This window comes from Dreissena polymorpha, chromosome 3 (assembly GCF_020536995.1).
Source record: "Dreissena polymorpha isolate Duluth1 chromosome 3, UMN_Dpol_1.0, whole genome shotgun sequence".
NCBI lineage: Eukaryota > Metazoa > Mollusca > Bivalvia > Myida > Dreissenidae > Dreissena > Dreissena polymorpha.
In genome coordinates this window covers 99,637,909-99,665,708 of record NC_068357.1, presented here as the reverse complement: position 1 = coordinate 99,665,708, position 27,800 = coordinate 99,637,909, and the positions used below count along the sequence as shown (strand labels likewise).

The 27,800-nt window shown below is 36.2% G+C and overlaps 1 protein-coding gene and 1 long non-coding RNA gene across 3 annotated transcripts; one reads left to right on the top strand and one right to left on the bottom strand.

Annotated features, from left to right (window-relative positions):
- On the bottom strand, window positions 1-27,506 carry LOC127870732 (uncharacterized). 2 transcript variants are annotated; one of them, XM_052413171.1, is made up of 4 exons: window positions 27,410-27,506; window positions 26,795-26,954; window positions 4,459-4,592; window positions 1-2,476 (listed from the first exon to the last, which is right to left on the bottom strand). In XM_052413171.1, exon 4 carries the CDS (start codon window positions 2,465-2,467, stop codon window positions 236-238), a length of 2,232 nt encoding a protein of 743 aa, XP_052269131.1. In that variant the 5' UTR covers window positions 2,468-2,476; window positions 4,459-4,592; window positions 26,795-26,954; window positions 27,410-27,506; the 3' UTR covers window positions 1-235. The 2 variants fall into 2 exon arrangements, with proteins under 2 accessions (XP_052269131.1, XP_052269132.1); XM_052413172.1 differs by having other exon boundaries at window positions 1-1,864.
- Window positions 21,578-23,503, top strand: LOC127870733 (uncharacterized). Its single transcript, XR_008044895.1, has 3 exons — window positions 21,578-21,641; window positions 22,362-22,459; window positions 22,898-23,503. It is a non-coding gene; the product is annotated as an uncharacterized LOC127870733 (long non-coding RNA).
- Window positions 27,507-27,800: the final 294 nt, after the last annotated feature.

Sequence of the window (27,800 nt, the reverse complement as noted above, 5' to 3'; positions counted from 1 at the left end):
TGTACATTTAGCAGACATACAGCAAGAAAGTTTTAAACATGAATAATGCAATACATTTTCATGATAAGTTTATCATACTCTTCACTCAAATACAGTATGGACAACTATAATAGTGTATAGTAACTACCTGTTTACCATATCCAATGAACATTACATGCACTAAAAGAAATAATTATTCAGTAAATTACAAACAACAATTGCACACATTTAAAAAAGAAAATGTTCAATAAGAATTCTACATATTGCCGGTTGTTATCCATCTTCGAATTGATCCTAGCAACACACGTTCCGGTAAGTGGTTATTCCAACTTAATCGATGTGCGTCAAAATTCCATCTTAAAATTTCCGGAAAACGTGCACCGTCGTCATACAAAATGAACAGAATATCTGTTTTTTGGCGATGTTCTTCATATAATAATGGTAATATTATATGTTCCAACTGTAATTGCTCACAGAGAATATCTTCATGGTAGCTTGTCGATAATACTACGAGTAATTTACTACTCTTTGTAATTTTTTCATATAATTGTCTTATAAGCGGTTGATTAGGTGTAAACTCCTCGCTGCCTGAGAAACACACATTTACACGATCATGTTCAGTAAGAAAAGGTACAATCGTACCAATAACAAAACTACGGTCTTCATCAGAATGTGAGATGAACACATCAATCGCGGGTCCTTCCAACAATAGCATTTGTTCAATATTTGGTAAAGACCGTAACAGTCGTCTTGCCGGTATACGTATAAGACAGACAGAATACCATTTCGATAACACTGAAATAATGACCAATAAAATCACATAAATGAAGGCAAACATAACGTTTTGGACAACATTCGCCATCAAAAGAACCTTCTCTTCATTCGAACCAAGAAGCCCTATAAGACTATCAACTTTCATTCCAATTAGTTCTATTGGTTGTTCAGTCAGCACAAGGTTTTCTAATTCTGCGTACACTGCAGAGTCATCAAGGTAACGAAAAAGCGATAATTTCGATTGTGGAAGAACAACTAAGGCATATGGATGTTGAACGTTCTCGTAAAACCCTTTACTTTTCCCTGGAATATCCACGTATCGCATAAAATTTATACGATGTATTCCAAAGGCATGAGGGCAAAGGCAGTAGTAGAAAATTGCTCTTTTCGATTCTGGAAATCTGTCATTTCCTGCAATGTCAATGTAAGGAAAGTTTTCTTCACCATCCCACTCGATATTGCTTGTTCCAAAATAAATTAACATCTTCAGAAGTCTTGCTCCAATCGAGCACGTGAACGTAGAGTATCCAGCACAAAGAAGATCAATAGCTTTGTCGTTTACAGTATATTCGACACTTATTTCGTTTAAGTCTTGAACAGTATGGTACGAAAACAAGGCATGTGTTGCAATCAAATTGCCAACTTCACAATGAAATAAAAATGTTTTTGGCTGTATTTCTTGAAGTAGAATAACTCGAATAGCTAACTTTTGTATCAATGTTTTTGATCTCCATTTACACGTTTTGTCGTTCTCATAATACGATATAGGCAGCTGGCACTGATAAACACCGAAATCCGACTTGCGAAGCAAACGCACAGTAAGTCTTGAAATTATCGTTTGATGTTTTTCGTTACTGTGACCTTCTTCATCTTCTATGCTATGCCTATATGTTAATGGAGATATATGATTACCGTTCAGAGTCCACACTGTTTTATCTTTTTTGTAAAATGTTTTTATATGGAAAGTACAATTCAAATGTACATCTTCTCCCACATATCGTTTTACAGATGTATGCTGATCTTGGAACTCGTGCTGATCTTCCGTTAAACTTCGTTCGTAATATGGTGCAAGACAAGGTTTACCTGTCCAATCGCCACTATAATCCTTTGTCTGATAAAAAGGTATGCGACATATACTAGGTGTGTAACAATCTACGGGGCAAAAATATCCAACAGGATAGTTATTTGAATTATTTACATCGAACGTGTAAAAAAAGTTTTCAGAAATTGCAAAGTAAATGGATGACGGAATATTTATTACGATCACCTCAAAAATAAATAAGAAAACAATGGCATGTAGGAACAGATATGCACAACAAACCAAAAAGCGCCATGGTCGAACATTCAACACAGAAAGTAAACGGACAATAAATAGATATACATTAGCGCATTCTTGGAAACACCAATTTAGGATTTTGTTGTATTGAAAATACGGCCATACATTGTATTCATAGAAATGATTATGTCGCTGAAACTCACTTTGTATGCCTAAGGTAGACGCAGTAAGCAAGACTACTAAAATGAAAAAATTAAACGCAGTGCCCATGTTTTTTTTCCTGCTGTTTACGATCATCATCAGCATGAGAATTAATGTTTCGACGTACAAAATAATAAACTCCCATGGATAATTCAATCCATTGTGATATGACATTAGCGCTGCTATGACACAAATTGACACAGCCGCCTTGGTTCCCAAATAGTGCAATGCTTTCATTCTTTCTTCCTGCAATAAAAAATGAATATAAAAACGCCACTTGTATGTTTTGCCTAAATGATGAAAAGTTATTTAAAAGACACGAGCATAACATGAATATTACACGTTGAAACAGTGACATGCAACTAGCATAACAAGGAAATAGACATTACCACTAGTGTTTTCAATCAAAATAAACAAGACATATCTTTAAAAAGATACACGGCGTTGCTTGTGGTTGGTGTTCGTAAAGATAAAGTGTTATATTAATCAGATCAAGGAAAGTGAATGCCTGTTTCTGCGCAGTTCTTAGCTTTATCACTTGAAAATTAATTACGGGTTGATGCGCCACAGTTCGTGGATATTTGATCGCATTATTTGATATTATTGGTCATATACATGTATCTATAAATACATAACAGAACTACAAAAGAAGAATGGAAATGAAATTAAAACTTAAAAGTCTAACGGCCATACGCTACTCATCAATACACATTTGAACTATTTAGACACGCGTTCTTCGAACAGACCTGTTTCAGTGGTTTGCCGGACATAGTTAATTAATTCGATCACTAATAGTATCGGGATGCATCGCGCACATGCTTAATAAATAGGTTATTATGGTGGAATAATTCTTATTTAATTTATGATTTATGAACAATACAACTTATCAAGGACTTGTTGAAAACACATTAAGAATCTATTATTGACACAATCGCAGAATGTATTCATTAAAGATATTTCTGGTCAAAATAAAATTCCGGTTTTCCTAGTTAACCGATAGCGTTGATATAACGATTTTTTACTGATCGCAAACTGATCTTGATGGAACGCAGCTCATTAAAGTGAGTTAACCAGTCCACTGCTGGAACGACGGCTTGTTTAAAACAAATTACTTTTCGATGTTAAAAGATACATTTTGAAAACAATTAACAATATTTTGGTCAAAAATCAGGATAGAGAAGGCCAATTCTTATTTAATATAAAATATACTAGTGTACGTTATGCAGGATGGTAGCAATTACTAAATTTGAGAACACAGCCTTTAATTACACACGCTCTGGCGCTGACAATCTTCTCAACAGACAAACTGTATTGATGTCAAAAGTTGAGAGTAAACAGGTGTGTCCCTCAAGATCCACCTTATTTAATGAAATTGATTTATATTTAGAATAATATTGCGTTTCACTATTTCAAAGTTCAAAAAAATGAAACCATACATACCCTTATGTTCTAAAGCATCCGAGCGTCACGGATGAATGTTTTAATCGTAAGCTTGTCAACACTTTAGTAACGGTGCGTTAAGACTTTCGTTTTACGAAATATGATCTGCGCATAGTATTCATTCAATAGTTTGGCAAACAATGAAACCATGGAGCTATATCAGCAAACTGTATAAATGAATACATGTAGCCGACTAAAATACACAATAGAATTTTACAATTTAGTGAGATAAATCTTTTTTGTAGATCACTATTATTTTCTATTTACGCATACTCTGACTACTGCCCTGACAATAATCATAACGTGCGTTTTAAGTGAAACATGTAAACAATAAGTTTTCAACAAATAAGTCGTTATCCCACAGTAATTAAAAAGGGACAACACACTTTCATTTACAACAATCTTTGATCCAAATATAACAAAACTTTAAATTTTAAATTTTTCGAATACTTAGATTGACACTCATGCATTTAACTCCAACAGTTCATTTATGTTTACTCGCTTTTCTTAATCAAATGAATTCACATGTAATGTTTCCAAATTAAACTAATTATAATCAAACTTAAATGTTTCATTTTATAATTCAAAACAACTGAACGATGAGAGTCTGGATTTAAAAGTGAGGCAAATTGAAACAAAATGTTTGAAAAGTATGTAAACGAATAGTCTACTTACAACTAGCAAGTAAATACTTGTACATGGAGTTATGGTATCGTTTAACCTCCTTAACAAATTAACACAGAAGGGAGGCATTTCCCTACAATACTTTATTTGAGAAAATTAGTTACTTTGTCCTATGATCTGTCCTTGGGAAGGCTCTTCAGCTAGACTTAATGGGAGTGACCGGCCTCTGTCATGTACTGCTGGACATTCCTTGTAAAGACGATGTTGGCAAACGAGGCAGTGGTGATTATTTTATTTTCTGAAATAAATTTGTACAATAAACATTACAAATTTAATTATTTCTTAATACACAGATTTATTTTATATTCTGCAAATATTTGTTTAAATTATCAATAAAATGTGTCCACATGCAAACAACCTTTGCTTGAGTGCATGTTATCAAAGACCTATAAATAAAAACACATATTATACGTCTTTGATGTAAATACATTTACATTATCCCCACGCTTTTTGAAAAGCGTGGGGATATTGTGGTTATCTCCGCCAGCCGTCCGTCCTGGCCACTATCTCCTCCTACACTATTAGCACTAGAACCTTGAAACTAACACACATGGTAGCTATGAGCATATGAGCGACCCTGCACTATTTGGAATTTTGATCTGACCCTTGGGTCAAAAGTTATGGGGGTTGGGGTGGGGCCGGGTCAGAAATGTTTACTTATTTTTTAAGGTTATTTTACTATAATTTCTTCATTTTTGCACCGATTGTCTTCAAATTGATACTGAACCTCTCTAATGACAATACGGTCAATCTCAACTATGCATGGCTCCATTACCAACCCTGGGGCGCCCCGCCTACATAGGCCACGCCCACCCAAAATTGCCTTTTACTAGAATTTCTTCATTTCTACACCGATTCACTTCAAATTGATACTGAACCTCTCTTATGACAATATGGTCAATCTCAGCAATGCATGGCCCCATTACCAACCCTAAGGCGCCCCGCCCACATAGGCCACGCCAACCCAAAATTGCCTTTTACTATAACTTCTTCATTTATACACGGATTCACTTCAAATTGATGCTGAACCTCTCTTATGACAATATGGTTAATCTCAACTATGCATGGCCCCATAACCAACCCTGGGGTGCCCCACCCACATAGGCCATGAAATTGCCTTTTACTATAATTTCCTTAACTCTGCCAAGGACGGTCTCAAGCCCGCGCTGAAAAAGGAGGAGGGTTGGGCGTAGGGCTAGCTACCCTACCCTGTTGAAACCTTATTGCTACAAAAACGCCAAATAGAATAACAACAGACATCACGGACCTGGGAGAAGGTGGACCTCCAGCTGGAGGAGGTATGACGCCGGACGGTGAAAGCCAGTGTCAACTGGAAGCTATCAGGCCGAAGACCATCATCTCCACCAGGACCACTACCACCATCGGTACATGGAATGTTCGAACCATGTATGAGACCGGGAAGACAGCACAGGTGGCCGCAGAGATGAGGAAGTTCAACCTAACCATCCTAGGGATCAGTGAATCAGGATGGACTGGCTCTGGGCAGAAGTGACTGACTTCCGGTGAGTTATTGTTGTTCTCGGGGCATGAGCAGGAGGATGCAGCACACACCCAGGGAGTAGCCCTAATGCTTTCCAAGTCGGCACAGAGAGCACTCATCGGGTGGCAGGCACACAGACCTCGGATCATGGCTGCCTCTTTCCTTACAAAGAAGAAGAGGATCAACATGGACATAATCCAATGCTACGCCCCAACAAACAACAGTACAGAGGATGAGAAGGACAACTTCTACAATAGACTGTCAACCATCATACAAGACAGACCAAAGAGAAACATCATTATTCTAATGGGTGACTTCAACGCTTAGATCGGCAGTGACAACCGAGGATATGAGGAGATCATGGGAAAGCAAGGGTTAGGCGAGATGAACGACAACGGGGAGAGATTCGCCAACCTGTACGCCACAAGTAACCTGGTCATCGGAGGAAGTGTTTTCCACCACAGAAGGATACACAAGGCAACTTGGGTGTCACCAGACCTGTCAACGGAGAACCAGATTGACCACTTGTGCATCGCAAGGAGTTTCGTCGCTCCCTTCAGGATGTTATGTGTCAAGCGAGGAGCAGACGTGGCTTCGGACCATCATCTCCTTGTCGCCCGATTGAAACTTAAGCTGAAGAAGAGTTGGACAGGGGGGCCCAACCAATGCCAACGGTACAACACTGCCACTCTGAAAGACACCTGGAAGCAAGAAGAGTTCAAGGTCACTCTCTCCAACAAGTTCCAGGTCCTAGAGGAGCTGCTTGAAGAAGGAACGATAGAGCAGAAGTGGCAGAACGTGAAAGAAGCAGTGACTTCAACATGCCAAGAAGTACTGGGCCCCAAGTCTTACACCCACAAGGAGTGGATGGCAGCAGAGACGCTTCAGAAAGTTGAGGAAAGACGAGAAAAGAAGGCAAGTGTAAACAACAGCAGAACACGAAGAGTACACCGAAGCAAATAGGAGCGTCAAGCGAAGTATCAGTGAAAACAAGCGGAACTACCTAGAGACGCTTGCAACAGAGGCGGAATTAAGAGGGAGCCTATCAGAACAGAACTAAAGATCTGTACTCCATCACCAAGAGATTAGCAGGAAAGTTTGCCAAGTCAGAGAGGCCAGTAAGGGACAAAAATGGAGGAGTAATACCAGATGATGAAGGGCAGAAGAAGAGGTGGATTGAGCACTTCCAGGAGCTACTCAACAGGCCTGCCCCTGTAAACCCACCGGAGATTCTGCCAGCTACAAGCGATCTGCCAATCAAATGCTGCACTCGCACAAAGGAAGAGATCAGCAGCGCCATCAAACAATTGAAGAACGGCAAATCTGCAGGACCTGACAGCATACCGGCAGAAGCGCTTAAGGCTGACGTGGAGACCAGTGTGGACCTACTACACCCGCTCTTCAGCAAGATATGGGAAGAAGACGAAATCCCAACAGAGTGGAAAGAGGGTTACCTCATCAAGCTTCCCAAGAAAGGCGACCTCAGTTCCTGCTCCAACTCATGAGGAATCACGCTGTTATCCATCCCAGGAAAGGTGTTTAATCGCATCCTTCTGAACCGAATGAAAGACGCAGTAGACCCGCATCTCCGTGACCAACAAGCAGGCTTCAGAAAGGAGAGATCGTGCACGGATCAGATCGCAACCCTGCGCATCATTCTGGAACAATTCCTGGAGTGGAATTCGCCGTTGTATGTCAACTTTATTGACTATGAAAAGGCGTTCAACAGCGTTGAATGGGAGTCCCTCTAGAGACTTCCGAGACACTACGGAGTGCCAGAAAAGATCACCAACATCATCAGGAAGTCTCATGAGGGAATGACCTGCAGAATTGTTCACGGCAGACAGCTCACAGATGCCTTTGAAGTGAGAACTGGTGTGAGGCAAGGCTGTTTACTCTCACCTTTCCTGTTCCTGCTGGCCATAGACTGGGTAATGATGACATCAACGGAGCAGAAGCGGAATGGAATTCAGTGGACACTCTGGGAACAGTTGGAAGACCTTGACTTTGCCGATGATTTGGCTCTTCTCTCCCACACCCAACAACAGATGCAGGAAAAGACAAACATGGTAGGGGACAAGTTAGCTAGACTGGGCCTCACCATCAACAAAGCGAAGAGCAAGGTGTTCAGGACCAACGCATCAAACAACACACCCATCACAGTCCAAGGCAAGGCGCTGGAGGAGGTGGACAGCTTCACCTATCTCGGCAGCATTCTGGACAACCAGGGAGGAACGGATGCAGATATCAGAACCCGCATTGGTAAAGCACGAACAGCCTTCCATCGGCTGAAGAACATCTGGGGATCAAGTGTAATTGGCATCACCACCAAGATTAGGCTCTTCAATACCATTTTGAAGCCGCTACTCCTCTATGGAGCAGAGACCTGGAGAACCACTGTCACCACCATAAAGAAAATACAGGTCTTCATCAACACCTTCCTCAGGAAGATCCTCAAGATCCGCTGGCCAGACAAGATCTCCAGCGAAGAATTATAGAGAAGAACAAACCAGCAGCCAGTTGAAGAAGACATCCTTCAGAGACGTTGGAGGTGGATAGGCCACACCCTTCGCAAGCCTGCATCCAATACAACAAGGCAATCCCTCACATGGAACCCCCAATGGAAAAGGAAGAGAGGGCGGCCTAGAAACACCTGGCACCGTGACCTGGATGCAGATGCTAAGCAGATGGGCCAAACATGGGGGCAGCTTGAGAGACTCGCCCAGAACCGAGACGCCTGGAGGAAGCTGGTTGGCGGCCTATGTCCCAGATGGGACCACAGGCGAAGATGAGATGAGATGATGATAATTTCCTTATTTCTACACTGATTCACTTCAAATTGATACTGAACCTCTCTTATTACAATAAAGTCAATCTCAACTATGCATGGCCCCATTACCAACCCTGGGGCACCCCGCCCTCATAGACCACAACCACCCAAAATTGCCTTTTACTATTATTTCTTCATTTCTACACCGATTCACTTCTAATTTATACTGAACTTCTCTGATGACAATACAGTCAATCTCAATTATGCATGGCCCCATTACAAACCCTGGGGCACCCCGCCCTCATAGACCACAACCACCCAAAATTGCCTTTTACTATTATTTCTTCATTTCTACACCGATTCACTTCTAATTTATACTGAACTTCTCTTATGACAATACGGTCAATCTCAACTATGCATGGCCCCATTACCAACCCTGGGGCGCCCCTGGGTCAAACATGCGGCGTGGGGATACGCGTCGGCCTCTGCCGCGCCATTTCTAGTTAATATTATCAATGTATGAGATAAGTAAGACTCTCGTGCATTAGCATAATTACTAATTTAGTGTTCCATTTTTTCAGACATGCGCCTGTCTGCTATAAATAGCTTGTATTGAATTTTAGGCAGAATCAAGTTGAATTAAGCAGTTTAACTAAGAGATTGATCTATGGTGACAAACCAGCGTAACGACTTACGTCGCGAAAATACATGACAAACGCAAAGCGAATTAAGAAATCTAATGATTTGCAGTTCAAATTATTAAACACACAAGCATTCATTGAAGAAACAAATAAATAAATAATGCGTGATCAGCAATATATATGTGATTTCAAAAGAAATATATTATTACACGTGTATAATATCACAATTTAACAAATTACCGTTTCGAGTGTTTTTGTTTTGAATGTTATCGCGAGGCGGAATTAACATCTGCGCATGCGCATATTATTTAAATACTTTGTGTTTCTGCGCTATTATTTAAATAAAAATTATCTCTTGAAAATAACTTCATATTAATCATAGTATATACATGATTTAAAACAAAGCCATATTAAAAACAAAATTAAAAAAAAATATGCGCCCGATAGCTGATGTTGTCCTTTGTTGGGCGGTCCAAATGGGACCCGTATGGGACCCATATGGGCTGCATATTATTTGCTTATGCATTGATTTTATATTTTGGGGTAAAATATTAGCAGTTTAGATCAAGTTTGTCATACATACGCTTTAAGAAATTAGTTTTTAATCAAATAAATAAAAGTTTATATCTTTTTCCTGATAGCGCAGTAATATGGGACCTATATGGGATTCTTATCGGCATTCCCACATGGGCAAGCCTATATAGGTCCCACATGACTTCCATATGGGCTAACCCATATGGGTTTGCCCAGAAACAGCCCGGTAGCTGCTGTTGTCCTTTGTTGGGCGGCCCAAATAGGACCCATATGGGAGCTATATGGACTGCATATTATTTGCTTATGCATTGATTTTCTATTTTTGGGTAAAATATTAGCAGTTTAGATCAAGTTAGTCCTACATACGTTTTAAGAAATGAGTTTTTAATCAAATACATACAAGTTTACATCTTTTTCGTGATAGCGCAATAATATGGGACCTATATGGGACCCTTATTGGCATTCCCACATGGGCAAGCCCATATTGGTCCCAAATGACTCCCATATGGGACCCATATGGGCTGCATATTATTTGCTTATGCATTGATTTTCTTTTTTTGGGTAAAATATCCGCAGTTTAGATTAAGTTAGTCCTACATACGTTTTAAGAAATGAGTTTTTAATCAAATAAATACAAGTTTACATATTTTTCCTGATAGCGCAATAATATGGGACCTTTATGGGACCCTTGTGGGCATTCCCATATGGGCTAGCCCATATTGGTCCCAAATGACTCCCATATGGGCTTACCCATATGGGTTTGCCCAGAAACAGCCCATATGGGACCCATATGTGCATGTTTGCTGGGTAACACCACGGAGTGTATATTGATAGGAGATTAATCGAGTATTTTACCCTTACTGTAGTAAATTCAATCTTATGCAAAAACTATTCATCCGATTTTATTGGTTTATACGTTATCTTGTTGCTTATTAATTCCTCTTTCAAAATCAAAGCGCTGAAGGCACTGAAGATGTTCGCTATTGCATAATTTAACACGCAATTCATTTTTGAAAATCAATCGCAAGTTTGAAATGAACACACGCCTTTCAACTTTATAAAGTGTGTGTCATAGCGCACGGGTCGAGTTTTGTGTGCACTTTTTATCATCCTTATTATTTCATAGAAATAACTAAGACAAAATAAAAACAACATGCTTTTTGGAAGTTCTGAAAGCATTGAAAGTATGATGAAAATGGTAATGAGAACTTAATATAAAGAAAATTTGCAGTCACCATCATATTAAAGGTATTTTTTTCTAATATCAAATGACTATCTCACCAAGAATATAAATTCATAATGAAAGTTTCGTGTACAAAACTTTTGATTTTTGACACCATATACAAATTCAAAATATACAATTATCTTCGTATCTTGTATATGGAAGAATAAAAGTATATAAACATTGCTGTTTATGCTTTACTTGTTACCCGAGCAGTTCACACGGTGTCAACAACGCTAACATAAACATAGGTATAAAGCACTAATGCGCTTTTTGGCGTAGCTGTTTCAGTTTTCATCTTAGTGACTTTTACATAACGCCAACAGACCCGCATGAATATTTTCGAATATTTAATAAGCTGATTCGAGATACAACCTCTGAATTTTTGCTACATCACTGCGTATGTGCTCAACTCAAAGAATGTAGCACTGTTCAGTGTAAGGAATTCCGGACTACTCTCTGTATGCTCAAACGACACAAATTGTGGCCATGTTACAATTACGCGTTACAATCCATCTCGCAGAATTTCACTTTCGCCTCCAAGATGAGAAAACAATCATTAGCGAAATAGTATAGTGTCACGATAAGAGAAAATCGTTTAATTATCATACCACAATGTTTGCCGTACTTGGTCAGCACGTCTGGAAATCATTCCTTAATGTGTGGATAGGCTGCCATTATTAACAAGTTTGCTATTTTGAATTCAATTTTGTATCAAAAAGCATTGTTCTTAAATGTGGCATTTTCAATTCGCAATGAGATTTGTAATGACCCTCGTCATGCGAAAATGGGTCTTATCCCATATGCGCCCATCATATAAATAGCCCACTCAGCTATCCCTCCTTCTGGTAAGGATAAACATAACATATTGAGTGATTTTAAAGCGAACAGCATCGCCTATGGCCTGACTGCGCAAAAGCACATGTTGGGTTTAACAAACGCTTGCCGAAACGCATAAGACCCATTTTCGCATGACGGCGCAATTGACGTGTGATTTAAATGTGTCGAAAGAAAACTGCGTTTAAATCAAATATAAGCATACGATATATTTCGATAGTGAAGAAAGATACTCATAACAAGGCATATGAGGACACATATGAAGTGCTCTTCCGTAGTATATTTTTTATTTACTCACACTAATGTGTGGTTTGACAATGCTAACACACATTTCATGCGGTGAATATGCAGCTTACAAGTGAAAAACACAACACAATAGTTTAACTTTTGTTTAATTGTATTTAATTATTTAGAAAAGTAAATTGCTAACTTTATTTCAAAGTCAGCGTATACGCCGACTACATTTTTAAAAGACATTTATTGTTATAAATATATTTAATATAATATATTAAGTTGTTTTCGGTTTTAGCGATTAAAAAGCATTTTCGAGGTTGCCTATAGTATGCCTGTAGTAATTGATGAACTCATATCCAACTGTCTATGTATTGAGATCTGTGAATATAAACAAGCTTAACCTTCTACTAACCTTCTACTATTGCATTCGTATTATTATTATAAATTGTTTGTTATATTCGGGTTTAGCGATTATGAAACTGTTTTTTGTCTATCGTATCGCTGAAGTTATTGTTGAACTTATGTTCAACGTTTTATAAATTGAGAATATAAATAAGCGTCAACTTTTTCCCGAATCTCTCAATTTACGATCTGTACTACGTCATTGAGTTGTATGCGAGAGCGTAACCTATTGCGTTGTTATAACCCGTAAACTTTCCTTTGTTTATCGACAGGCGCATCTATTAATAGCCTCATATCATGAATGCCAAAACACCCGCGAAAAAGAACCCCGTGACCAAATAGGACGCAAAACGCAAATACCATGCGACTACGACTTTTATTATGTAAGAACGCTCCGCAATTCCTTTGAAGCCGGAGCCTTGTGATTGCTATTACGTAAAGAATTGACCTCTAACTGAAGTAAGCAAAGGAAACGCAGCACCTAATTGACCCATTTCTTCTATGTGCGAAGGCAGATTGAATTTTACTAATGTATGGTTTGCCTATTATAACACACATTATAATGCGGTAAATATGCGACTAACAAGTAAAAAACACTATAATTAAACTTTTGTTTTGAATTAAGTTATTTAGAAACCAAAATTCCAAACCTTATTTCAAAACAGCAAGACTACGTTATATTTATATGTTTTTTAACAGTAACGGCGATAATGAAACTTTTTTTATGTTGTTTATCGTACCCTTGTAATAATTGTTGAACTCGTGGTCAACGTATTATTAATTGAGACCTGTGAATATAAACAAGCGTAACCTTATACTAGTGCGTTATTCTCACCCGGACTTTGTTTATTGCCAGCCCCAGAGTTATGAATGAGATGAGCGAAATTACAACGTCACGCAGACGAAGCAGAAAGAGGACTATTTTAATCATTCATAAACAATCTCCACCGCGACACGTACTATACGATCATTGTTGTTTTATTCTTTTCTATAAAACACCATTCTAAACTATTGCATTTAACACGATATTAATATAATGTTTCCATTTGTGAATAAACATAATTGGAGAACTCAAACCTCTTGCATAAATTATACAACTCTTTCTTGCGCGTAGTAAGCGGGAATTGGGTTAATCATACTTAGGCCGTATCGACCTGAATTTTACACTAAGCACTTTAGACGGTCGCTAAAGCGACCATCTAAAAATATAACTTTTAGTATATTCCCGTTGTTATTAATGGATTTATAGCGAGTTAAACACAAGAAATACACACTTAATGTTTTACCACCGCGCGTTTTAACGTGTTGTGGCTATCGATCTTTTACAATTAGCGTACAGCGAAGCGCAGAGGTTATACATTTTGATGAACCCACTCACGTCTTTTGTTAAATTATAGTTTCATATCTCGGCCGATTTTGACAAATTATATATCATTAGAAAGCTTACGTTACGTAGTAAACAGAAATATAAATATATATTAAGTTTTTCTTCTGATTTCGACAGCCCGGCGAGTTATAACTTTAACTATTGCAAATATCATACCGTTTTGGAGTTTTAGAATCTAGATTTACGGTTGACATGTTCGTACTTAATACCAATTTGTAGCGTTTATATTTGGAGTTCAGTTTTAAAAATTACATCTTGCTTAGGAGAATAGAATTCTGTATACGATAGAATTTTTTTTTAAACAAAAGTAATTAAGGAATGAAGGCGGAAAAAAGTAGCGCGCGTTCCTAACGCACTGAACTGTTGTTACGGTCTTGGCGATTATGCTTTTGTTTAGAAACCGGCCATTGAATTTCCTTTGCCATATTATTATATTTTTTATGGAATATATTGTAGTATTTTGTTCACGAAACATATCAATAAAGCTTATTATAAATGAATCTTAATAAATTAACGATTTCAGCTCTTGTTTATAACACAGAAAGGGTGTTAAATTTATGATGAAACAGCGTACTAGTATATAGCGGACCCTCTCGATATTATTCGGCTTTGCGTGCATACTTGAAATAAAATGGGTGTCAAAAACATTCATCGGTTGCTGTTTATTATCAACGAGGTAATTATGTATGATTATTTGGAATGTTATTTACCTTAAATTATCAATTTATTAAAGATTCTTGAAAATCACGGTCGGTGTTACGCGGGTCATTTCGTATTTTGACATCAGGGCATCATGTCCAACTATTCAAAATCAGATTTTTTTTCACCGGGACGATGACGGCTTAGATTTAGACAGGCAGACAGATAGTTTATTCAGACTTATACAACAGTACATCGTCTTCAACTCAAATATATAAATTATTTTTAGACGAATTGTTTGGTGATTACACATATAGCAGTGATGATTTTGAGAATGTTGCCATGTTTCTTATCCGTGTAATCTAGAGTCCGTGGTTTGAGCATTTTTATCGCGGTGTTCAATAACAGATATCTCAATAATCTTGTTTATTGATAGATCTGTTGTTTTATTGCCCCTGTGTTCAGCACAAACCAATTATCTCGTTATGATCAGACACTGTGCCGACCAATACTAAATAACACTGGTGTCATACGCCACAGCAGGGACCTATCCTTGTATATTGGTCCCTAACCACAGGTGGCAATGTCTTGTCAGTTTACACTTTTTATGATACCTCCATGTCTTCTCGTGGTATTAGTGGTCATTTCTTGGAGTAATGTAACGGCAAATACTCAATTTTGCGTTTATAAGATATGTAGCGTATTGAAAACATGTATAGTCATCTGCCCATACAGATTGCCATTAACTAAATACTGTATAGATGTCAGCCAGCTTAATCATAATAATTATAAGTGCTTAATACCTATACATGTACATTTTAAACATTAAAAAATCTAATACTTAACATTTAACGTATTTAGCGGGTACCGGTAAAAAACTCCGTCATTTCGTAGTCCTATAAAGAGTGTATGGTAGTGTACGGAACAACATGATTAAAAACAGCATTCTCATTTGACCACAACGGGGTTAAATAATCTTTCCGAAAAATACAAATAATACAGAGTTTTAATTTAGAATTCTATATATTTATAACTCTGATAACTTATAAAGATATTTCAATATACACGCGTAGACAGTTGACCGTGATTTTCAAGAATCTTTAAATAATTTTAATTAATGGATAATTTATGGTTAATAACCTTTCATATAATTTTACATAATTACCTTTTTGATAATAAACAACAAGCGATGAATGTTTTGACACCCATTATATTTGAAGTATGCAAAGCCGAAAATTATCAAGAGGGTCCGCTATATACGCTGTTTCATCATAAAATTAACACCCTTTCTGTGTTATAATCAAGAGCTGAAATCGTTAATTTATTAAGCTTCATTAATACTTAGCTTTATTGATATGTCTCTAGAACAAAATATTTCAATATATTTCATAAAAAATGTAATAATCATGGCAAAGGAAATTCAATGGCCGGTATCTAAACAAAAGCATAATCGCCAAGACCTTAGCATCAGTTCGGTTCGTTAGGACCGCGCGCTACTTTCTTCCGCCTTCATTCCTTACTTGCTTTCATTTTTAAACCATTTTTTTCTGTATCATATACAGAATTCTATTCTCCTAAGCAAGATGTTATTTTTAAAACTGAACTCCAAATATAAACGCTACAAATCGGTATAAAGTACGAACATGTCAACCGTAAATCTAGATTCTAAAACTCCAAAACGGTATGATATTTGCAAAAGTTAAAGTTATAACTCGCCGGGCTGCCGAAATCAGAAGAAAAACTTAATATATATTTATATATCTGAAAACTACGTTACGTAAGCTTTCTAATGATATATAATTTGTCAAAATCGGTCTAGAAATGAAACTATAATTTAACAAAATACGTGAGTGGGTACATCAAATGTATAACCTCGGCGCTTCGATAAAAGATCGATAGTTACGACACGGTCACGTGACTTAGACACAACAAGATATTTGGCGTAACGGTCCCGTTTCTTATCTACGGTGGCATAGAGGTGACATTCACTTCTCTTTTTTTTAAATTGCTCTCCTCTTTTTTCTAGAAAAAGAGGAGTGCAAAACTAAATAAAAGCGGCGTGCAATTTAAAAAAGAGCTGTGCTTCTATTGTTTTAAATTGCTCTCCTCTTTTTTCTATCTCGTGGCCACGAGTTAGCTATGTCGTGGCCACGAGATAGAATCAAAGTACTGACAGTACTGGTGTGACGATGCTTTTGAGAGGATGGATATAAAAGCATCAAGTTATATTTATCTACATCACCACAATCACCACAATTGTGCATGTTGGTACGAAACAAAAATTTGGTACAAAAATTTTGCGAAAAAAATTTGGGTATGAAAACAAATTTTGGTACGAAAAAATATTTGGGAACAAAAAAATTGGGACCGAAAAAAAATTGGGTACGAACAAAAAATTGGGGATGAAAAAAAAATGGGGACGAAAAAAAAATTGGGTACGAAAAATTTTAGGTACGGAAAAAAAATTGGGGGAACGGGAAAGTAGTACCTGTGGGGAACTTGACCTACACTCGCACATTTTCGGCCCTTTCCGTCAAACATCAGATAAGTTCCTCGAAGGCAATAGTATGAATACACATTTCGGAAGCGGTAATGCGGTCCTACCTACGCGCGTCAAAATGTAAGCAAAATATGTAAACAAGTCTGTCAGGAATGATTGAATTAACGAAGAAAATCGTGTATTGATGTAAGTTTTTTGTAAGAAATGTGCAGAAAATATATTTAACTAGAGCTGTGTTTGTGAAACACAATGCCCCCTTCTGCGCAGCTTTGAAGCCATATATTTTACCTTTGACCTTGAAGGATGACCTTGACCTTTCACCACTCAAAATGTGCAGCTCCATGACATACACATGCATGCCGAATATGGAGTTGCTATCTTCAATATTGCAAAATTTGACCTTTGACCTTGACGGATGACCTTGACCTTTCACCAATCAATATGTGCAGCTCTATGAGATACGCATGCACGCCAATATCGAAAAAGTTATGACCAATGTTAAAGTTTTTGGACAGACAGACAGACGCTTTATATTTGACAATATTTGACATTTGACCTTGAAGGATTACCTTCACCTTCACCTTTCACAACTGAAAATGTGCAGCTCCATGAGATGCACTTGTATGCCAAATATCAAGTTGCTATGTTCAATACTAAAAAAGTTATGGCCATTAAAGTTTTCGGACGGACGGACAGACTGACACACTGACTGACTGACTGACTGACAGTTCAACTGATATAGGCCACCCTACCGGGGGCATAAAAAGCAATGGCGATATTTTTCTCAGCCACATAATTGTTAATAGTTTGATATCACAAAATGAAAGTGAAAGTAGAACTGTCAAAAATGACAACCTGTCAACGTGTTGTTTTTGCTGGCACGAGAGGGCGATTACACTCAACTCAATGTGTTCACATTTTGACCATAGGCTTTGTCAATGACCTTTATAGTATGGGTAGCTTTGATATTATTTATTGCTATCATGTAACTGCATGATTGTGTATATGTTTACAATACACAAAGCATAAATAATGATATAAATATACTGATTGAGCTTATAATAATCTGAGAACTATAGCCAGGTCAATTAAGGACTTAAAATACAATTGTGTGTCCTGATTTCATGAAGAAATGACCATGCATGTCCTAGATTTCAAATTCAAGGCCCTGGTGTGACACATTGGTAGCATTACCGTTAAACTGTTACCAGGCTTATGAAATTAGTTTTTTATTGAACTATCTAAGGAAATCTAAATCAGGCACTGATTTTTCTTGTTTTAATACAGTCATAGATCAGTTGTGGCCTCTGGGTAATGACCAATTTTTGCTTACTTGTCACACCCTTAAAACTTTCCACGCGTCTATAATAGCAAATCTGGATTTAGGTGATCTTCAATGGTACATTTAAACTTTAGCTCTGTTACAAGAGTGCTGGTAAAGTCCAGTCACATATTTAAATCTAGGCCATGTCAAAATCAAAGTGTCAAAGACAAATGAAAGATGCGTTCATTAATTGTTGTCCAGTTGTTAACTACTGCTGTAAGTTTTTATATAATATGACTGATGAACATCATGTGAGAGAAAATTCACATTATCATTGTATATCAGGTTTAGCAGCCTTTTAGATAACAAAGTATGCTAGTTTTCAATGTCGCTTCTGGGGATCAAACCCGTAGGGCTTTTAGGAAGATTCTGAAATTTTCGATCCCTCGAGAGCGACCAAACCAAAAATTAAGTCAAATATTGCCGACTCGGTTTTTTGAGTCGGTTCATGAGGGATAACGGAGCTTGATTGGTCATTGTCGGCTCTGGTACTACTTACATGTACCCCGGGTACTCTTAAGTATACTTACATGTACCCTGGGTACTCTAAGTATACTTACATGTACCCCAGGTACGGTAAATAAACGTAATTGTACTCGGTCCATATTAGACTGTACCCGAGTTGTATTCGCGCCAAAATCCGATGTCGTAAAACGCGCAACCGATTATCTTAAACACACTTCTCTTCAAAAAACACTGCATCAACATGCTTTTTGAGTATGTGTTCCGATAAAATAGAGGCCATTCTACAGAAAATTGACATAAATGTGCAGGGCGTAACACTAAGGCACGTCCGAACGACATTCACTGCCTGTACCTTGGTCCGGGCTAGCCAATGTCCCAGGAACATGCCCGACCGGTCGTGTGTATTTTGGGCGGGATTATATGTTCTATATCAATAAACTGCGTTTTAAATAAGCTTTTCAAAGATGCAAAAATATTAATATAGTACGATCAGATGACAATTAAATCCCAGAGTGTGTTCGGAGACAACAAACGGATCGTATCTCGAAATAGATTCGGAACCCCTGATAGCAATCAAAAAGAGGCCGACAATTCAGAAAATCCCCGGCGGTTTTCCTGGTAAAACACGTCAGTACCTATTTTTAAACGGAATGCCGCTAGACACGGTTTTTGATTGGTTTCCTCGAAGTGACGTGTTTTCTCAATGAAAATACGTTTGAAACTAAAAGCCGGGATCGCCCAAGATCGTCCGGAATGATGAAGGTATAAAACTCGACATTAACACAAAGTAACTATAAAATGAATAGTTATTTATCAATTTTAAATAATTTTAATTTGTTGTCATTATGGAAAAGTTATTCCATCCTTTAGACGATTAATAAATCCATTTAGAGGAAGATAGAGACTTTATTTAGATTAGAAGTGTTTGACAATATTTTTTACGCAATTCAATTAGCAAAACTAATATTAATGGTCGATCCCGGCTTTTAGTAGAGAGTTAACCCTGTACAATTGTTACAACTACCGTAACACGTTATTTTGCTAAGATTCACTTACCATTTCTTGTAAGACGGTAACCCGACAATCTATGTAAAAAAGGTTTTAACGTTCATGTCGTTGTTTAAGTTTGGCTTTACGGGTGGGGATGGGGGTTCCTCGGATACGAAAAGAAAAGGGAAGGAGGAAAGTAAGAGAAAGAATGAGGAAATAAAAAAACAAGAAAATTTCTCCAGAAATGGCGTGAAGATTACAAATAGATGTCTTATATAGATGAATATTGAATTCAATAGCATTAGTAAGGCAAGCTAATAAGAATGACTTAATCATAATTGCGCATCTCCAAGCACAAGAAAATACAAGTTGAATGATAAATATAAAGGTTTTTATAATACTTGGGTCAGGGCACATGAAAGGTTGGTCAGGGCTAGTAGGTTCTGCATTTACTAGCCCGAACGGGCTAGTTGAAAAAAAAGTTAGTGTTAAGCCCTGATGTGTATATATAATTATTACAAAAAAATAGTCGACAACGACTGATTTAGGGTTAAATTTCCCGGGTACATTTTAGTATATTTACCGTATCCGGGGTACATGTAAGTATACTTAAGAGTACCTGGGGTACACGTACGTAGTACCCGAGCCGACAATGAACAATCGAGCGATACTGGAAGGTGCAACATCTCTCACGCCCCCTAGCATCGCCTTTAGCAGTATTCAATTCTCAACAGGAAAGTGCTGGAGGGACAAGAAAAACAATTGATTAATGTTCCAAATAAATAATTTGATAAATGACAATTCTATTATTTGAGCCAGGTCACAGGAAAAGTGCAGTCAAATCAGTATCCAATTAAATTACTTGTTATTGTCAGAAAAACGCTTTTAAGCAAACAGCTTTCAAGCGACTGCAGGCTGATCTAGATCCAAACTGGCCACAATCGCGTTAATGTCTCTTTTAATGTGACACAGTTCATTTAACTTTAAAATGATAAAAAGTACTAACACTAAGAAAGAGTATACAAACCAGTAAAGAGTTTGAAATCAATGTTGAATTTCAGGACAGCTTTGTGATATGCAAATCCCCGATGAAATTTTGATATCGGGTATCATAGTCATTCAATAAGTCGCAAAATGCTCGAATACAATTTATAAAGCACAATGTGACTTATATTGATAACTAAAAATACCAGTATGCCAGTTTTGCCGTGTCAAGCTGTTACGATCCAGAAATTCCTTCATTCACATCGAGTATATATCCTTCGAATTCCAACTATTGTTGGCATAAGCGGAGATTTAGTGAATAAATAATTCATATATCCTAAATGACAGCTTCTAAATAGCGAAACAAGCCAATTTATGCAGTAAGAAAGTTTTGAATCGAGACTCTCATGGTGGCGGCCATTGTTGAATGTTGAAACACGAACGACAACTCTGCTAGGAGAATGTTATCAATGCCTACGCAGTGGCGAATGCAAAAGGGAAGTAACTGAAAAATCGAGTTATCTCATTCGGACTGGCTCGGTCTTTTACATAGGTTGCCATTGTGAAAATTTTTTAGGTGATTATCAAACCTTGGACGATGCTGTTCGCATGTCAAAAAAGAGGAGTGCAAAACTAAATAAAAGCGGCGTACAATTAAAAAAAGAGCGGTGCAGAAAAAAAAGGCAGAGTGCATTAAATAAAAGAGGAGAGCATTTTCGTCATCTCGAGATCCCGACTAAGCTCAGCCAATCAAATTGTTTGTTATGTCAATTTAACGTTTGTTCTGGATTACCTGCCCCTTTGTATACGAAGAGTCAGCAGGTACAGACAAAGTTATAGCGGAGGCGATGGCAATAGTAAGTTAACTAGCAAAGTTTTAAAGGTGGTTCGTTGTGCAAAATATTTATCTCTTCATCAGTAATATAATTAAGTATTTCAATGGTATGACTCATTCTCACGAACGATTGATTTTGTATGAGATTTTTCATTCTTCATAAGTTGAATAGTTTTCGGATAAATACATGGAAAATGTAATTTCGGATAACATTAATTAAATGGAGTAATAGTACCGTCAAAATCCTTATTTTTACCAATGATATGTACATTTTTGGTTTACATAATACAATTTATTCTGTTTAAAAATCGATAATGTATTTGTACATCCATTTAATTTGATTGTTTTGTCAATGCTCATTTATAACATACAGCTATATAATAAATTTTACAAGCCGCTGCTAATTCTAATAGAACTATTTACATTGTCCTATTGTACTTGCAATTTTTGCTATGATGGCTGAGAGAGTTGAGTTAAAATAATTATTATTGTAAATAATCGGAAATTTTTTGAAAATTTTAAATTCAACTGCTAAGCAATTTACATAGTCATAGTACACAAGAGAAAGAGATTATGACACATGCAGGACTAAAACCTGTGATGACCATTATTCTAGCATGCCTCCCGAACGAGCTTAAAACCAGATGCTTGTAATTTTCCTTGGTGGGATGATAATCCTGTGTAACCAAGGTCTAATTATTTAAACTAGCCCTTACACTACACTGCTTTCTTCTTTTTTCAGGTTATCAACAGCCATTCAGTTACAGATGCATTGCGACAGAGACGTTGTTATCTACGTCTCTGATTGCAAACACAGAATTAAACAATATTGGTTATAATGTAAGCATAATTAAGCTCCAATATTAGATATAAAAGTCAACAAAACTATTTGCAGTTTGAGCAATGAGCACAGAATTGAGCATTGAGCACAAACAAGATGATAGATAATGAAGTTTTGATCTGCTGATGCAAACAAACCGACCTGAGCTTATACAACTTTATTTTGTGCTTTAAGTTCTAATCTGTTCTCTCAGCTCAAACATGACACAAATAATCCTTTTTTCTGGAGCTGTTTATTACCTATTAACAAAGTTTTCCTAAAACTAGAAACAATTTTCCTAATATTTTTAGCAAAATGTACATCTTCATTTATGTATGTATATATATATATATATATATATATATATATATATATATATATATATATATATATATATATATATATATATATATATATATATATATATATATACACACACACACACATTATATTTGCAGCTTACATACAAGAGATCGACAGAGCAGGAAGAAGCCATGTTGATGCCCTGGCCATTCTCTTCTTTAACAAATCAGTCATTGCATCTGCACATATGACCAGAGAAATGAAGGACTATTGTGGAAACTCAACTATCTGCCGAAGAACTTTAGTTAACCAGTATTTTGGTTTTGAAACTAAGGAAGTCTAACAGTTTTCAATTTGTTGTGATTTGTGTAATTATGAACTGGGAATAGAATATGATTTTAGTAAACTGTCACCTAACTAAAAGCATACATATTATTATTACAGGATTCCTTGATTAATTGAATTTTCACATCTTTTTAGGAAAGTCTATTCTCGAATATTCTAAATATCTTAAATATATTTGATTGGATTGATTTATTTATCATTTATGTTTGATGAAAATGTATATTCTATGTTGAATTAATGCATATGTTAGTGTGAGTGTGTGTGTATGTTTGTGTGTTTCTGAGGATAGTGCGTATGGGTGAAAATGTGTGAGTTTGGTACGGGAGTTGCGTGATTTATGTTTATAAATTAACATTTGTTTGTAACGATATACCATGTAGTATAAGTTACTTAATAAAGTTCTTTTCTGTTCTGTTCTTAATTGTGCTGCTATGCTTATTTTGGTTGAAAAATGATCAAATCTACCTTAAAAAGAACTTACTTATAAATAATTGACTTTTGACATATTTAAGAAACAATATTTTTTTGGCCTTATGGGAAACAGTTTAGTGGTAAAAATTCATTGTCTATAACAATGTTTTTAAAATTCAAACATTCTATGTAATTTGAATAAAAAGTTCAGAACTATTAAGCATAATAATGTAACCCTATTTTTTAACGTCCAATTTCATAATAACACTTAATTTGGTTCTGAGAAATCCATGTGTGCAGTTCATCCTTGTTAATCTTCTTTACCGGATTTTTAGCTCGACTATTATATATGAAATATATATAGTGGAGCTATCCTACCCACCCCGGGGTCGGCGTTCCCGTTAGCGTGCAAGTTTTGCGTACCACCCCAAATATTTTCAATGTCCATTGACATATTGCTTCCATATTTTGCATACTTCTTTACCAACATGACCCCAACTTATAAACAAGAGAGGAAAACTCTATCAAGCATTTTGTTATAATTATGGCCCTTTTTCCACTTAAAATATGCATATTATTGATAAATCTATGTTAAAGTGTGCGTACCACCTCAAATATTTTCAATGTTCCTTAACATATTGCTTTCATATTTTGCAAACTTCTTTAACAGCATGACCCAAATCTATAAACAAGAGCAGACAACTGTTTCAAGCATTTTGTAAGAATTATGGCCCTTTTTTATCTTAGTAACTGAGTATTTTGTTAAATTTTGATCCACTTGACTTCTAAAGTATCAAAGCTATTGATTTCAAATTTCAAATATTTTCTTACTATCATGAGGGTACTGTACCTGCCAAGTTCAATTGACCTTGACCTTTGAATGACCTTGACTGTGAAGGTCAAGAGTAAATTTTAGTTAAATTGCCTTACATCTTTATTTATGCTCAGATTTTATTAATACTTTGACAAAACAACACTTACCTGAATACCACAATGGATTCCACCCAAACAATACCCCATGCCCCAACCCAGAATCCCGGCCCCCCCCCCCATTTTTTATTTTTGAAAGATCATCTAATAAAAGACCACACCCCACATTATAACCCCCTCTCAACCCCCACCCAACCCAAAAAAGAATATTTTTTTCTTTTAAACATGGTTAAAAAAATATATAAATATATTTATTTACTTTATTTTTGAAGGACCGTCCAAACTTCCCACCCAAGCAATTGCAGTCAAACTTTAAATAAAATCTTATTAGTTTGTTTTATGTCTTTACAAATGTCCAATAGATTGTGGAAAATATACCTGAACTATTACCTTGACCTTATTGAATAATTTGAATATTACCCCATGATGGCTTACGTTATACTGTCAAGCACTCGAATAGTCGAGGGCGCTGTCCTCAGACAGCTCTTGTTGGGACAGTGCTTAAACCTAAATGAAAGTTAATGTTGTCCCCAACAATTCTGAATTTCTTTCCACTGGCAATAGAATCAATAAATTCAGTATTAAAATGTCCCGATATCTGATCCATTGTATACAACATGCCTGAATGGCCCAGAGTGACACCCAAAGGTTGAAGTCTGTCATACACCTACAATGATCAAACATTTTTGTCTATAATTCATTTGATTTTTTTTTAATATTACCTTAAATAAATCAACTAAATGGGTTTGAAAAGCTAAACCAAACACATTTAGGTAATACTTCATATATTTCCATTTACCTGAAAGGCATTCTGTTAAGTGAAATTATATAAGGATACATTATATACAAATGTATATAGTGAATAATTCATAATTTACAACACCTGTTTCAAGTCGGTGCGCTTAACTTACTATAGGAACAATTAGTTTAAAGGCTCATAGAAACATCACATTTCAGAAAGTTGTAGAATGAATTAGCCAATGAAAAATCTTATACTTGGTTTTGTTTCATTTTAGAAAAATTCCATTGGTAATTCTCTACAAGGTGATTGTCATTAAATGTAAGTAATATTAAAACAAGATTGAACAACAACTTTCAGCTTTAACTAATTAAAAAACTAAAGTGTGTTTGGTTTTTGAAGTTCTATTATACTTTACGGATAAATAACAAATAAACATAACCGAAGTATAAACAAATAACAACTAACAGTCACGAGGTACATTTTTATTTCTTATTTATGACATCTGCTGTGTAGCAGAGCAATTTATCTTTTATTAAAGGCTGACCTCAAAGGGGCCTTTTCCTTTTGGTAAATTGAAAAAAAAAATAAAAAAATGTGTCATATTCGTAAATTTTCGTTTTAGCAATGATATTTGTGAGGAAATAGTAATACTGAACATTTACCATGCTCTAAAATATTCATTATATGCATCTTTTGACAATTTGAAAACCTTGGAATTATAAAGCGTTGCAACGCGAAACGATTGAATAATTTGGAAAGTTATGTTGTTGTTGTTGTTATAGTTTGGGAAACTAAGATGATTGCATTTTTCATTAAAAAAATACATCCGCTCATAGCATGAGCATGGTTGTTCGAGTGGTCTAGGCGGGCGACTTTTTACCACAGGACCTCAGGGGTCAGTGGTTCGAGTCCAGTTGATTGTTTTCTAAATTCAATTTAATAAGCATGGTTCATATGACATTGTATCATACCTGAATATAAAATTGAGTGCTCTGCCAGCAAAATAAGGAAAAAATACTAATGTTATTACTGTTTAAGAATCATTATGTAACTTTTCCCTTTTTTTTCACCAAACATGTTGTTCATGGCAATTGCACAGTTGTTCCAGAAACTGTTTTCTGACTCGCCATCTTTTCGTAAGTTCTGACTGTATTCTTTCAGAAAAGATTTCTCTTTGATGGACCATTTGTTGTGTCTGGTTTTTTCATCCTAGATCAGTGATGAAACATTAAAATTTGAGTGTTTAATGGCAAAGCTTGAAAAAGGATTGATGTGCTTGTGCCAAAATAGTTTATGAATGAAGAGTGGTTTATTTGATCTTTGAATTAAAATTTTAGCCCATGTCCTAATGCAAAGAACTTAATATTAATGGCAAAAATATAATATACACACAACGTGACAGTGTTCTATTAAGCAAGCCTATGTTAAACAAATATTAAATCCATAGTATATATACCAAATGTTGGTACTTAATAAGTGATATATACCAAATGTTGGTACTTAATAAGTGATATATTGTGTTTTCAACAAATTTTATAATTGGTTGAAGAGATTTTACAATTATAAAAATACAATTGAATTATTATAGAAAAGAAAGTAGTACTAGAAAGTGAAAAATAATCACCAGTTTAATCCTTTTATGTTCATGCTTAGGTGTTTTTCTTGTGGGAGTTGATATTGCCCTCTTGCTTCCTCGTTTATACTTGAGTTTTTTGGGCACAGGCACTGTATGTGTGATCTGGGTCAGACTTACACTCAACTACTTGGAACCAAGTATGATCCATCTGAAATATGATTAATGATTTGAATTATGAATAACTTTTTCTTGAAAACCACGAACCATTTTTAATGGAGTTTAGAAAAGATATTTAGAAGCATTTTGCTAATCTGGGAAAAGCAGGTCTGAAATTTTGACTGTGGTGAACCTGGAAAAAGGCACGGATACATAAAAATGCATTACTACTGTTAATCAAAGATAACCACACCGCAATGCTTTCATATTTGTTACACTACTCAAAAATACATTACAAATACAGTTACTGAGTATGTTACAAATTTACTCAAACAGCCGAAATTGCACTATTTGTGTACTTGTCCGAAACATACTCAGGTTATGGAACATTAATTAACTCTAATATGCGGAAGAACTCGAAAAAAAGGAAGAACGTTTACAGAATGTTCGATTGAAAAATGAATGATACCCCGACGAGCCACATTTGTAAATATTTGGTTTACTTACCATTATCATCGCGTCGACCATGATTCCGCCAATGCCAGGCTTCTATTTGTTTACAGTGGAAGCTGGGAACCAGAATATAACAAACAATTTAATTGGCTGAGCTAAGTCGGGATCTCGAGATGACGAAAATGCTCTCCTCTTTTTTAATGCACTCTGTCCTTTTTTCTGCACCGCTCTTTTCTTAATTGTATGCCGCTTTTATTTAGTTTTGCACTCCTCTTTTTTCTATCTCGTGGCCACGACATAGCTAACTCGTGGTCACGAGATAGAAAAAAAAGAGGAGAGCAATTTAAAACAAGAGAAGCACCGCTCTTTTTTTAATTGCACGCCGCTTTTATTTAGTTTTGCACTCCTCTTTTTCTAGAAAAAAGAGGAGAGCAATTTAAAAAAA

Bases quoted from the DNA above. Each gene is read 5' to 3' on its own strand.
- LOC127870732 (XM_052413171.1), bottom strand. From the start codon at position 2,467: ATGAAAGCATTGCACTATTTGGGAACCAAGGCGGCTGTGTCAATTTGT.